The sequence below is a fragment of the Coregonus lavaretus genome (assembly GCF_964263955.1).
Source record: "Coregonus lavaretus genome assembly, chromosome: 28".
NCBI classification, from domain to species: domain Eukaryota; kingdom Metazoa; phylum Chordata; class Actinopteri; order Salmoniformes; family Salmonidae; genus Coregonus; species Coregonus lavaretus.
This window is the reverse complement of record NC_140015.1, coordinates 27741951-27756223: the sequence shown is the minus strand read 5'-3', so window position 1 is coordinate 27756223 and position 14273 is coordinate 27741951. Positions and strand designations below refer to the sequence as shown.

The window sequence follows — 14273 nt, the reverse complement described above, 5'->3', positions numbered from 1 at the left end:
TCTGAGCACACCTTATATCCTAACTCTAATTACTGACAGGTGTGCTCAGAACTCAGGTGAAACAGATCGAGTCTGATGACTCCCCCTCTCTGTAGATCGGGGGAGTGTCAGACTCTGTCTAGACCCAGCCAAACCCCGATCCCTTATAGAATGGGCCAAAATACCAGCAACAGTGTGTGAAAACCTTGTGAAGACTTACAGAAAACGTTTTACCTGTGTCATTGCCAACATAGGGTATATAACAAAGTATTGAGAAACTTTTGTTATTGACCAAATACTTATTTTCCACCATAATTTGCAAATAAATTCATAAAAAATCCTACAATGTGATTTTCTGGATTTTTTTTCTCATTTTGTCTGTCATAGTTGACGTGTACCTATGATGAAAATTACAGGCCTCTCTCATCTTTTTAAGTGGGAGAACTTGCACAATTGGTGGCTGACTAAATACTTTTTTTCCCCCACTGTACATACACAAACACAAACACACACACACACAATCATGTTGTGGTTTGAACATTTAAAGACCCACCCGGCTATTTTTTTACTTTCCCGTTGAAAAACAATATTCCAAGTATACATACAGTAAAAGGTACACACCCTTAAGGGTAAAAACATATATATTTTGCAAAATTGTGTTTTTTTTAAACGCAATGGCGAAATTCAAGGAGTTGGCAATTCAAGGGGTTGGGATGATGGAATACGGCTGTGTTTATTTTTCCTTTTGTACTATTTGCACATCATTACAACACTGTAAATAGACATAATATGACACTTGTAATGTCTTTATTCTTTTGGAACTTTTGTGAGTGTAATGTTTACTGTTAACTTTGTATTGTTTATTTCACTTTTGTTTATTATCTATTTCACTTGCTTTGGCAATGTAAATACATGTTTCCCATGCCAATAAAGCCCCTTAAATTGAAATTGGATGCACACTGATGTCATCGGTCTTCCCCCTTGCTTCCCAGAACAATAGAAGAGCAATAGAGGACAAAAGAGGAAAGGCCCACCCCCCACTTCCCAGCTAGCATATTTGGTTCCTTGGAAGTTGTGGGAACCTAAGGTTTTGGTTTCCCATTGGTTCTGGGAACACCGGTGAAACGGACATTTTTGAAACGTTCTGAGAACGGAAGTGAAAGTGTTGCCTGTTTTGGGAACATTCGTTTTTTGGTTGCAGGGAAGTTATGAGAACGTTTTCCTATGGTTCCCTGAAAGTTTTCCTGGGAGGTTTTATTAATGTTCTGAGAACGTAAATTATAGGTTATTTGAAGGTAATTAAATAACGTTCTGAGAACATGTTTCAATAAGACTTTTAATAACACTGCTATGTTAGGTTAATTGTTTTGAACACCAAGCACAGATGGGACACATGGAAATATATTTGCTTAGGCATTAATCATGCAAACACATCTCTTTTTTATTGTGGCACGGACCCAGTGAGATTTAAACCTATGATCTTCTGTTTGCAATCTATGGAATTAGTCAACTGCGCCACCAGGATGGCACTAGCATGCCATGTTTTGTAATTTATACAAAGCTGTTCATTTTAGTCTATTCAAACAGATCCCATTTCAAAGGAAACAAGCACTCATAAAGATCAGGTGTGGCCAATTAGTGGGTGGGGCCAACATACCTGAACTCACTTAACAAGATAGAGGATAGAGAGTTTTGTTGACGCTGAGAACAGAATGTATATGTTTATAAATAACATTCTTAGAACGTTCTTGTGGTTTTTATGGACATTTTTCTTAATGTTCTGAGAATATGACTAAATCGAACCATGAGGAAACCTGTTACTTAAAAAAAAATAAAAAAAATAGTTGACTTAGTAAATATTTTCTTAATTCTATTTTCATAAAACTGCATTTTTGGTTAAGGGCTTGCAAGTAAGCATTTCACGGTAAGGTCTACACCTGTTGTATTCGGCGCATGTGAAAAATACATTTTGATTTGAGGTGAAAAATCTGTCGATGTGCCCTTGAGCAAGGCACTTAACCCTAATTGCTCTTGTAAGTCGCTCTGGATAAGAGCGTCTGCTAAATGACAAAAATAATAATAATAATAAAATAATAATTTGCTGAAGTACTGAAATTCCCACAGAAGAATGTTGTTTCTTAATGTTCTCTGAACAATTTGAGAACATTACTTTAAATAGAACCATGAGGAAACCTGTAGGAAACGTTATGCTGAAGTACTGAAATTCCCACCTAAGAAACATATGGTTCTCAGAACTTTATGTGCTAGCTGGGTATCCTGCACGATTCCCAGAACATTGTCGGAAGGTTGTAATGAAAATATCCATAGGACAACCACACTCTCACCAAGCTCTAAGAAACATATGGTTCTCAGAACATGATGTGCTAGCTGGGTTGTGCCATGTAATCAGGTGATAAATGAGGTGCTAGGGAGGCTGGAGTGGGTCTTTAAACTGTGTGCTAATGTACCTGCACAGGTAACCGATTAGTCACCAGCTCACCTGTTCTGAATATCAATCATTCTTTTGGCATGTGAGTAGCCAAAGTTCGAGTCGTGTGGAGGCCCATTGTGGATCTGTGTGAAGGGGAGGAAAGCATGAGTGATCATACACCAGCTTTTCTTAAAAATCATATTTTGAAGGGCCAGAGGTTCCCAAACATACAGTAGTTATACTGTCACTGGGCACATACTAGGTTGGTTCCCAAAAGGCTTCCTATACTGTTGATCTCCTTCTTTTGACCAGGGCCATTAGGGCTCTGGTCAAAAGTAATGCACTATATAGGGAATAGGGTGCCATTTGATGCAACCATGGTATTTTAGTATTAAACTCAACATGCTCTCTTTGATAGGGTCTTATTGGTTGTTCAACTCACCATGCTCTCATCGATAAGGTCTTATTGGTTGTTCAACTCACCATGCTCTCATCGATAGGGTAGGTGGTCTTGTCAGGAAAGATGCAGCTGGACAGGCAGGACACCACCTTGGTGACGCCCATTTCGTGAGACGTCTGCAGCACGTTGTCATTGATGCGAAGGTTGTCCCTCTGTGAAGGCAAAACACTGTGGTCTCAATTCAATCAAACCCGTATTACGGCTTTACACAATAACTTGTTTTCCCACAAATGAATTCAAAGAATGCATTTGGATGCTGTGATAACAAGCTCCCCTGTAAACTCTCCTCACAGATGGATTAATACCCTTTCGGAATAAGATTAAGAAGTGTGCCAACAAAGTCACTGTGTAAACTTCGCTTTGACAAGTTCAACTAAATGTCAGCCTAGGTTGTTGCCCAGCCAGGCAAACATGGACATTTATATTTAGGTAATTTAGCAGAAGATATTTTCCAGAGTTACTTACAGTCAGTGCACTCAACCGGTAGCTAGATAAAACAAACCATTTCACGGCAATGCTGTGACAACAAACATACTGAACAACACAAAACAAACACACTGTATATGACATAACTACACAGAACAAATACAGTACACACAAATATTTAGTCATATAGTATGTTTCGATGTATCGGTTTTGTGTCATTCAATATTATACTAGGCTATGGGACCAAAACACACTGATCTGAACAAAATACTCTACAGAATTGAACACTGAAACGGACTGGCCTTTGGACAGTTCAGGCAAAATGCCAGATAGGCTGAAGATGGAACCAGCCCATCGGCCTGTCTAAATTGGGGGTTTTGTACAGAATGATCATTATTTGGTTAACAATCGGGGCCTCTAGGTAAAAAAATGGGCCAGTGTGGTAGCTTTGAGGAAAAAAATGTCCTGTGAGTTAGAAATGCCCGGTCCGAATTTCTAGTCCCATCCCTGATTGAACAAATGTACTTTAGGACAGAAACATATAGCCTAGGTATTGAAACAAACTGGGTAGTTAGGTAATGAAGCTCACCAGAAAGTGTAGGTTCTCCTTCATGTGAAGGTAGAGTCCTCCCACCTTGGCAGCCAGGTGGATGACATGGGTAGGCCGATACTTCTTAAAAACTGCTATTGTCTGTTGTAGATCTCTGGCAGAACATTGTACAACTGTCATCATTCATCACCATCATCATCCCATTTAATGGCAAACACATCAATCTCATAAAAGTATGCATACACAAATGTAATTAGCTAAAAATTTAATGTGGTTCCAACAGGAACTATATACAGTGGGGAAAAAAAGTATTTAGTCAGCCACCTATTGTGCAAGTTCTCCCACTTAAAAAGATGAGAGAAGCCTGTAATTTTCATCATAGGTACACGTCAACTATGACAGACACATTGAGGAAAGAAAATCCAGAAAATCACATTGTAGAATTTTTAATGAATTTATTTGCAAATTATGGTGGAAAATAAGTATTTGGTCACCTACAAACAAGCAAGATTTCTGGCTCTCACAGACCTGTAACTTCTTCTTTAAGAGGCTCCTCTGTCCTCCACTCGTTACCTGTATTAATGGCATCTGTTTGAGCTTGTTATCAGTATAAAAGACACCTGTCCACAACCTCAAACAGTCACACTCCAAACTCCACTATGGCCAAGACCAAAGAGCTGTCAAAGGACACCAGAAACAAAATTGTAGACCTGCACCAGGCTGGGAAGACTGAATCTGCAATAGGTAAGCAGCTTGGTTTGAAGAAATCAACTGTGGGAGCAATTATTAGGAAATGGAAGACATACAAGACCACTGATAATCTCCCTCGATCTGGGGCTCCACGCAAGATCTCACCCCGTGGGGTCAAAATGATCACAAGAACGGTGAGCAAAAATCCCAGAACCACACGGGGGGACCTAGTGAATGACCTGCAGAGAGCTGGGACCAAAGTAACAAAGCCTACCATCAGTAACACACTACGCCGCCAGGGACTCAAATCCTGCAGTGCCAGACGTGTCCCCCTGCTTAAGCCAGTCTCCTGAGTGGCGCAGTGGTCTAAAGCACTGCATCGCAGTGCTAACTGTGCCACTAGAGATCCTGGTTCGAATCCAGGCTCTGTCGCAGCCGGCCGCGACCGGGAGACTCATGGGCGGCGCACAATTGGCCCAGGGTAGGGGAGGGAATGGCCGGCAGGGATGTAGCTCAGTTGATAGAGCATGGCTGTGGGGTTGTGGGTTCGATTCCCACGGGGGGCCAGTATAAAAAAAATATATATGTATTCACTAACTGTAAGTCGCTCTGGATAAGAGCGTCTGCTAAATGACTAAAATGTAAATGTAAATGTAATGTCCAGGCCAGTCTGAAGTTTGCTAGAGTGCATTTGGATGATCCAGAAGAGGATTGGGAGAATGTCATATGGTCAGATGAAACCAAAATAGAACTTTTTGGTAAAAACTCAACTCGTTGTGTTTGGAGGACAAAGAATGCTGAGTTGCATCCAAAGAACACCATACCTACTGTGAAGCATGGGGGTGGAAACATCATGCTTTGGGGCTGTTTTTCTGCAAAGGGACCAGGACGACTGATCCGTGTAAAGGAAAGAATGAATGGGGCCATGTATCATGAGATTTTGAGTGAAAACCTCCTTCCATCAGCAAGGGCATTGAAGATGAAACGTGGCTGGGTCTTTCAGCATGACAATGATCCCAAACACACCGCCCGGGCAACGAAGGAGTGGCTTCGTAAGAAGCATTTCAAGGTCCTGGAGTGGCCTAGCCAGTCTCCAGATCTCAACCCCATAGAAAATCTTTGGAGGGAGTTGAAAGTCTGTGTTGCCCAGCGACAGCCCCAAAACATCACTGCTCTAGAGGAGATCTGCATGGAGGAATGGGCCAAAATACCAGCAACAGTGTGTGAAAACCTTGTGAAGACTTACAGAAAACGTTTGACCTGTGTCATTGCCAACAAAGGGTATATAACAAAGTATTGAGAAACTTTTGTTATTGACCAAATACTTATTTTCCACCATAATTTGAAAATAAATTCATAAAAAATCCTACAATGTGATTTTCTGGATGTTTTTTTCTCATTTTGTCTGTCATAGTTGACGTGTACCTATGATGAAAATTACAGGCCTCTCTCATCTTTTTAAGTGGGAGAACTTGCACAATTGGTGGCTGACTAAATACTTTTTTCCCCCACTGTAGAAACTCTACCTATATACTGTATCTATCCATCAATCCATATATCTATAGAATTGAATAGAAAATAATTGAATAGCAGAACATTTAATAATTTTTCCAGGAGTGAACTTATTTTTTGGACTTCTTTTATCCATTTCGTTACTGTTGGAACCACAAAACCAGCCCCAGAAGCAAAAGGATCATAACAGGAATTTACAAATATTTAAACCAGGGTTTCATACAGTGCAACGTGACATACATTTCCTATAGAAATATGTTATGTAGAACAGCCATGCTGGTGTTTCTCGGGCATGTAGAATATGGGATCATGGCATCTCTATATAGACTAGGACATTTTTATCTGCAACGACCAAGCCTCAGACCAGCTCTGCTGAGAATATGAGGTTAATGTGACATAACTTACACGAGGTTGGCTTCTTTGGAGCAGAGGAAGGTCCACTGTTCGCCCTCGAGACAGCCGCCTTCTTGTTTCACCACGTGCTCGATGGCCTTCCCGACCAATCCGGATCCGCCCGTGACGAGCACGCGCATCGGCTCAGCCTTAGTCTGCGAATCCATCTCTCACTCTGATCAAAGAAAGCTAACTTTTATTTTTCAGTTGTGATATTCACAGAACGCTATTACGATGAAGCCCTAAGCAAAGTAGGCTAATACGAAAGACAGTGTCCTCATGGCCCTATTTATAGCCTACATTAAAACGTAATAATGATGATAATACAAAACTAAGAATAGTTACATTTAGGCTAATAAGGAATTAATAACATGCTATACATCAAACGCAAGTTTACATGTATTAACACACTTTTCGTTTCGTTTACAATTTCTTTGTAGCCTATTTGTTTAACCATGGAGGCTACTTTATTGTATTTATTTCCTGTCTACATTTAATTACTTTTTTATTTTGAAATAAATATTAAGCTCAAGAGTCCAAAACGGAATTAATTGCATTATGATAATGTTAATTTTAGCAAAAGGACAAATAGCTTACGCCAATACCGACAGATAAAGTATTTGATTTTTCAAATTAACAATATGTGTTTAATCGAAATAACGGTTAGGCTCATTAGGCCTATATTACAAAATAGTATATTACAACATCAGATGATCATATAGGCTACACCACTGACATTATTTTAGCAACGCAAACAAGAGTAGGCTAAAAGTAGCCTATACGAAGTTTGTCGAAAGAAAATGTCTAGGCCTACTATTTTAAATAAAAATAATGTGTTGAAGTCAAAAGCACCCATTCATTCAACAAAAGAAAAAAGGCCTATAAATCGGATTCATAGGCCAAATATGAATGAAGGCAAAACATTTGAAATATTAATCGTATAGTTTATGTGGGCTATTTAGAATTATAATCATTCAAATGTTTTACTCGGCAAGACCCTCGTGTTATTTAAATATGTATCTCATAAATACACAAAGTTTAATGTATGAATTCAAACCTGTAAAATGTTTCGTTAGAATTGTCCTCCTCGAATAAAGTCAGTATTAGATCCTATTTCTGTAAGCTGAAGAATATAAATGAGGTCTAGGCTATCTCTCTTGTCTTGCGCACTAAACATTTCAATAGCAAAGCCGCAGGCGCAAGGTGCGGTCGCTCTTATAGGCTACCTGTGAGCTACACTCTTAGAAAAAAAGGGTTATACTGAGTGTAGTAGCCTTACAGGTGACATCATGTGCAGCGAATCTGACGATCCCAGTTTCTCGCACCATCTCAGGTATCACATTAAGAAAATACCAGGACTGTTAAAATAGGTTTGCTGAAAAAAAAAGTTTTCCCCACCATAAATGTAATATCACTTCTGTCTGGTAAATGTATAGGCGATTTTAACGCATTTATGGTGTTGACTCTACATTGCAATGTGTTATGGCGTTGTACCAGGTCCGCACTACATAACATCAGTATAGCCTTCTCAAACATTTTGATAAAACCATATCAAACCTTTTGATAAAACCATAGCATCAGTTGTCAGAGCACCTTACCGATCACTGCACCTGTACACAGCCCATCTGAAATTAGCCCACCCAACTACCTCATCCCTATATTGTTATTTATTTTGCTCTTTTGCACCCCAGTATCTCTATTTGCACATAATCTCTTGCACATCTAGCATTCCAGTGTTAATACTATTGTAATTATTCTGCACTATAGCCTATTTATTGCCTTACCTCCATAACTTGCTACATTTGCACACACTGTATATATATTTTCTGTTGTATTTCTGACTTTATGTTTTTTTTACCCCATATGTAACTCTGTGTTGTTTTTATTGCACTACTTTGCTTTATCTTGGCCAGGTCGCAGTTGTAAATGAGAACCTGTTCTCAACTGGCTTACCTGGTTAAATAAAGGTGAAATAAAAATAAATAAAAATATCAAATCATTCCATAATTAAAATATACTGACACAAGTAGATCAAAAAAATGTTTTATTTGTTTCACAACTGCAGCATTGTATCCAACATAGGGCTATATAGGCAGGTGCGTAACTTACAGGGGAAGGGGGGTCATTACCCCCTCAATATTAGAAACAGGTAAATTTGACCCCCTGAATTATATACTATGATGAGTATGATTGATTGGAGTGCTAAGCTTTTTTAAAGCCTACAGTGAGGGAAAAAAGTATTTGATCCCCTGCTGATTTTGTACGTTTGCCCACTGACAAAGAAATTATCAGTGTATAATTTTAATGGTAGGTTTATTTGAGCAGTGAGAGACAGAATAACAACAAAAAAATACAGAAAAACCCATGTCAGAAATGTTATAAATTGATTTGCATTTTAATGAGGGAAATAAGTATTTGACCCCTCTGCAAAACATGACTTAGTACTTGGTGGCAAAACCCTTGTTGGCAATCACAGAGGTCAGACGTTTCTTGTAGCTGGCCACCAGGTTTGTACACATCTCAGGAGGGATTTTGTCCCACTCCTCTTTGCAGATCTTCTCCAAGTCATTAAGGTTTTGAGGCTGACATTTGGCAACTCGAATCTTCAGCCCCCTCCACAGATTTTCTATGGGATTAAGGTCTGGAGACTGGCTAGGCCACTCCAGGACCTTAATGTGCTTCTTCTTGAGCCACTTCTTTGTTGCCTTGGCCGTGTGTTTTGGGTCATTGTCATGCTGGAATACCCATCCACGACCCATTTTCAATGCCCTGGCTGAGGGAAGGAGGTTCTCACCCAAGATTTGACGGTACATGGCCCCGTCCATCGTCCCTTTGATGCGGTGAAGTTGTCCTGTCCCCTTAGCAGAAAAACAACCCCAAAGCATAATGTTTCCACCTCCATGTTTGACGGTGGGGATGGTGTTCTTGGGGTCATAGGCAGCATTCCTCCTCCTCCAAACACAGCGAGTTGAGTTGATGCCAAAGAGCTCCATTTTGGTCTCATCTGACCACAACACTTTCACCCAGTTCTCCTCTGAATCATTCAGATGTTCATTGGCAAACTTCAGACGGGCATGTATATGTGCTTTCTTGAGCAGGGGGACCTTGCGGGCGCTGCAGGATTTCAGTGCTTCACGGCGTAGTGTGTTACCAATTGTTTTCTTGGTGACTATGGTCCCAGCTGCCTTAAGATCATTGACAAGATCCTCCCGTGTAGTTCTGGGCTGATTCCTCACCGTTCTCATGATCATTGCAACTCCACGAGGTGAGATCTTGCATGGAGCCCTAGGCCGAGGGAGATTGACAGTTATTTTGTGTTTCTTCCATTTGCGAATAATCGCACCAACTGTTGTCAACTTCTCACCAAACTGCTTGGCGATGGTCTTGTAGCCCATTCCAGCCTTGTGTAGGTCTACAATCTTGTCCCTGACATCCTTGGAGAGCTATTTGGTCTTGGCCATGGTGGAGAGTTTGGAATCTGATTGATTGATTGCTTCTGTGGACAGGTGTCTTTTATACAGGTAACAAGCTGAGATTAGGAGCACTCCCTTTAAGAGTGTGCTCCCAATCTCAGCTCGTTACCTGTATAAAAGACACCCGGGAGCCAGAAATCTTTCTGATTGAGAGGGGGTCAAATACTTATTTCCCTCATTAAAATGCAAATCAATTTATAACATTCTTGACATGTGTCTTTCTGGATTTTTTTGTTGTTATTCTGTCTCTCACTGTTCAAATAAACCTACCATTAAAATGATAGAATGTTCATTTCTTTGTCAGTGAGCAAATGTACAAAATCAGCAGGGGATCAAATACTTTTTTCCCTTCAGACGGGCCTGGACATGCGCTGGCTTGAGCAGGGGGAGCCCCAGACCGAGGGTGATTGACCGTCATCTTGAACTTCTTCCATTTTCTAATAATTGCGCAAACAGTTGTTGCCTTCTCACCAAGCTGCTTGCCTATTGTCCTGTAGCCCATCCCAGCCTTGTGCAGGTCTACAATTTTATCCCTGATGTCCTTACACAGCTCTCTGGTCTTGGCCATTGTGAAGAGGTTGGAGTCTGTTTGATTGAGTGTGTGGACAGGTGTCTTTTATACAGGTAACGAGTTCAAACAGGTGCAGTTAATACAGGTAATGAGTGGAGAACAGGAGGGCTTCTTAAAGAAAAACTAACAGGTCTGTGAGAGCCGGAATTCTTACTGGTTGGTAGGTGATCAAATACTTATGTCATGCAATAAAATGCAAAATCTCACAGTTGAAGTGTACCTATGATACAAATCACAGACCTCTACATGCTTTGTAAGTAGGAAAACCTGCAAAATCGGCAGTGTATCAAATACTTGTTCTCCCCACTGTATACAGTTGAAGTCAGAAGTTTACATACACTTCGGTTGGAGTCATTAAAACTCGTTTTTCAACCACTCCACAAATTTCTTGTTAACAAACTATAGTTTTGGCAAGTTGGTTCCTTGGTGCATGACAAGTAATTTTTCCAACAATTGTTTACAGACATATTATTTCACTTATAATTCACTGTATCACAATTCCAGTGGGTCAGAAGTTTACATACACTAAGTTGACTGTGCCTTTAAACAGCTTAGAAGATTCCAGAAAATGTTGTCATGGCTTTAGATGCTTCTGATAGGCTAATTGACATAATTTGAGTCAATTGGAGGTGTACCTGTGGATATATTTCAAGGCCTGCCTTCAAACTCAGTGCCTCTTTGCTTGACATCATGGGAAAATGAAAATAAATCAGCCAAGACTTCAGAAAAAGATTGTAGACCTCCACAAGTCTGGTTCATCCTTGGGAGCAGTTTCCAAACACCTGAAGGTACCACGTTCATCTGTACAAACAATAGTATGCAAGTATAAACACCATGGGACCACGCAGCCATCATACCGCTCAGGAAGGAGACGCGTTGTGTCTGCTAGAGATGAACGTACTTTGGTGCGAAAAGTGCAAATCAATCCCAGAACAACAGCAAAGGACCTTGTGAAGATTCTGGAGGAAACAGGTACAAAAGTATCTATATCCAGCATTAAAGCAGTGATTGAAAATCAGGGTTATTCCACCAAATATTGATTTCTGAACTCTTCCTAAATTAAAACATTAGTATTGTGTCGTTTTAAAATTTACATTAACTTATTTTCTTTGCCTTATTCGAGGTCTGACAACACTGCATCTTTTTTTTTTTTTTGGAATAAATATGTATTTATTTAAATGCACTAAATGACAATATTTTTATTTGGAATTTGGGAGAAATGTTGTCAGTAGTTTATTGAATAAAACAAAAATGTTATTTCTACCCAAACACATACCTATAAATAGTAAAACCAGAGAAACTGATAATTTTGCAGTGGTCTCTTAATTTTTTCCACAGCTGTATATTATTTTATCGAGGAGCCCCTGCAGTAACTCCGTGGACCACCGGTTGAATACTTCTGTGTAGCCTCCCACTGCCTACCACAGTTTTCACGTCAGATCTTTTTCAGAGCTGATTTGATTTGTCAAAAGACCAATTAGTGAATTGGGCTGCCTGTGTAAACGCAACCTAACATGCCTAAGACTTTACATCCAAATTACAACACAGTACATGGGATCATAACACACATAATCAATACAGGCACATATCATGGCATCATAATTAATACACAAATATCATGATATCATAAGGTGCCAGATTACATTTAAACCAAGTATTTTTCTGGCATATCTAAGCATAGTCGCTAGTTAAAGTCTACACACCCCTTGTCTTCACATTTTAGCTGTTTTAAAATTATATCTAAAAAGGGAATCAATTGGATTTATTTCCTACCAATCTATCTACACAACCTACTCCACATTTTCAAAGTGAAAGAAACATTTAATAACATTTTCCAAATTACTAAGAAATATAAAATGATGATGTATTGATTGCATATGTCTTCACTCCCCAGAGTTAATACTTGTTGGAAGCACATTTGGCAGCCACTTCAGCTGTGAATAATTTTGAATAAGATTCTACCAACCTTGCTGAATTAATTCAACCTTGATGCTGCCACCACAGTACTTTAAAATATAAAGGGATCAATAACAATGCATTCATTGAGACAATGACTTATCAATGACCCAACCCAAACCCAGCTCAGATAATCCCTACCATTGTGTCGCTGAGTTGTGGTAATGCTGCAGCAAATGTACATTATCCCAGGGGCGTTGGCAGTCAATATAAGTAACCTAATTTATGTTCCTCTAACTCCCCTGAATGCCTCTGTCGATCCTACATCTATTGTATACAGTAATCATGTGCCTATGAACTGTTAGCACTGAGGCGGTGTGCCCTAGAATGAAGTCCGGTGTGTGCAGCCTGCACGTACAGCTCAAACATAAATAACATTGTCATGTCTACTTCTGATAAGGTTCGCAAGTAAAGCAATAAAAACAATCAAGCATCCCAGAAAAGTGCTAAAAATAGCCCACATTTTGTTACGTTACAGCCTTACTCTAAAATGAAAAAAAGACTGGCCAGACGGAAGCCACTCCTCAGTAAAAGGCACATGACAGCACGCTTGGAGTTTACCAAAAGGCACCTAAAGGACTCTCAGACCATGAGAAACAAGATTCTCTGGTCTGATGAAACCAAGATTGAACTCTTTGGCCTGAATGCCAAGCGTCACGTCTGGACGAAACCTGGCACCATCCCTACGGTGAAGCATGGTGGTGGCAGCATCATGCTGTGGGAATGTTTTTCAGCGGCAGGGACTGGGAGACTAGTCAGGATCGAGGGAAAGATGAACGGAGCAAAGTACAGAGATCCTTGATAAAAACCTGCTCCAGAGCACTCAGGACCTCAGACCGGGGTGAAGGTTCACCTTCCAACAGGACAACGACCCTAAGCACACAACCAAGACAACGCAGGAGTGGCTTCGGGACAAGTCTCTGAATGTCCTTGAGTGGCCCAGCCAGAGCCCGGACTTGAACCCGATCGAACATCTCTGGAGAGACCTGAAAATAGCTGTGCAGCGACACTCCCCATCCAACCTGACAGAGCTTGAGAGGATCTGTAGAGAAGAATGTGAGAAACTCCCCAAATACAGGTGTGCCAAGCTTGTAGCGTCATACCCAAGAAGACTCAAGGCTGTCATCGCTGCCAAAGGTGATTCAACAAAGTACTGAGTAAAGGGTCTAAAGACTTATGTAAATGTGATATTTATTTATTTATTGCAAACATTTCTAAAAACCTGTTTTTGCTTTGTCATTATGGGGTATTGTGTGTAGATTGATGAGGAAAAAAACAATTTAATCAATTTTAGAATAAGGCTGTAACGTAACAAAATGTGGAAAAAGTCAAGGGGTCTGAATACTTTCACTGTACACTCTATGTGTCTGCTAGTTCTGTGTTTGCGTGTGATCAGGGGTGTATTCATTCCGTCGATTCTGTTGAAAAACGTTTCTTAAACGGAAACAAACGGAACGAAGCGGGGATAAACATTCCTGAATTTGTCCAATAGAAAACGCTTGTTTTCAACTGACTAATGATTATAACCTAGATCAGCTAGATGCAGGCAAGAGTGTGCAACGCAGTATTGAATGTGTCACTGTCTGTCACCTAGATTACTCTAATTTCTCTCGACCTGTGCACCTACGTTGTAAACTTTTATTCGTAGGCTAGGTTGTAGCAACCTTATGATGGGTATAGGGAAAAGTTGAGTATCATGTAGTAAACTAAACCTATCAATGATACATACATTGAGCTGGGTGAATGGAATATGAATGACAGTCATCCAATACACTGTAATAGAAATAAGGTCATGCTCATAAAAAAATAAGAAAATCGTCCTCCCTCATCTT

General features: G+C 40.0%; 1 protein-coding gene across 1 annotated transcript in view; it reads right to left on the bottom strand.

Annotated features, from left to right (window-relative positions):
- The window catches only part of LOC311103696 (GDP-L-fucose synthase-like), a gene marked incomplete at its 3' end in the record, with an annotated part of 15401 nt that extends 7828 nt beyond the window's left edge, over window positions 1-7573 (bottom strand). Inside the window, exons 1-5 of the mRNA XM_084145311.1 lie at window positions 7499-7573; window positions 6454-6616; window positions 3886-4000; window positions 2894-3022; window positions 2480-2553 (exon numbers count right to left, since the gene is read on the bottom strand). Coding sequence (XP_084001437.1) covers window positions 2480-2553; window positions 2894-3022; window positions 3886-4000; window positions 6454-6608 — 473 coding nt within the window. The 5' untranslated portion in view covers window positions 6609-6616; window positions 7499-7573. The remainder of the gene's footprint in view (window positions 1-2479; window positions 2554-2893; window positions 3023-3885; window positions 4001-6453; window positions 6617-7498) is intronic.
- Between the last annotated feature and the right edge of the window lie 6700 nt (window positions 7574-14273).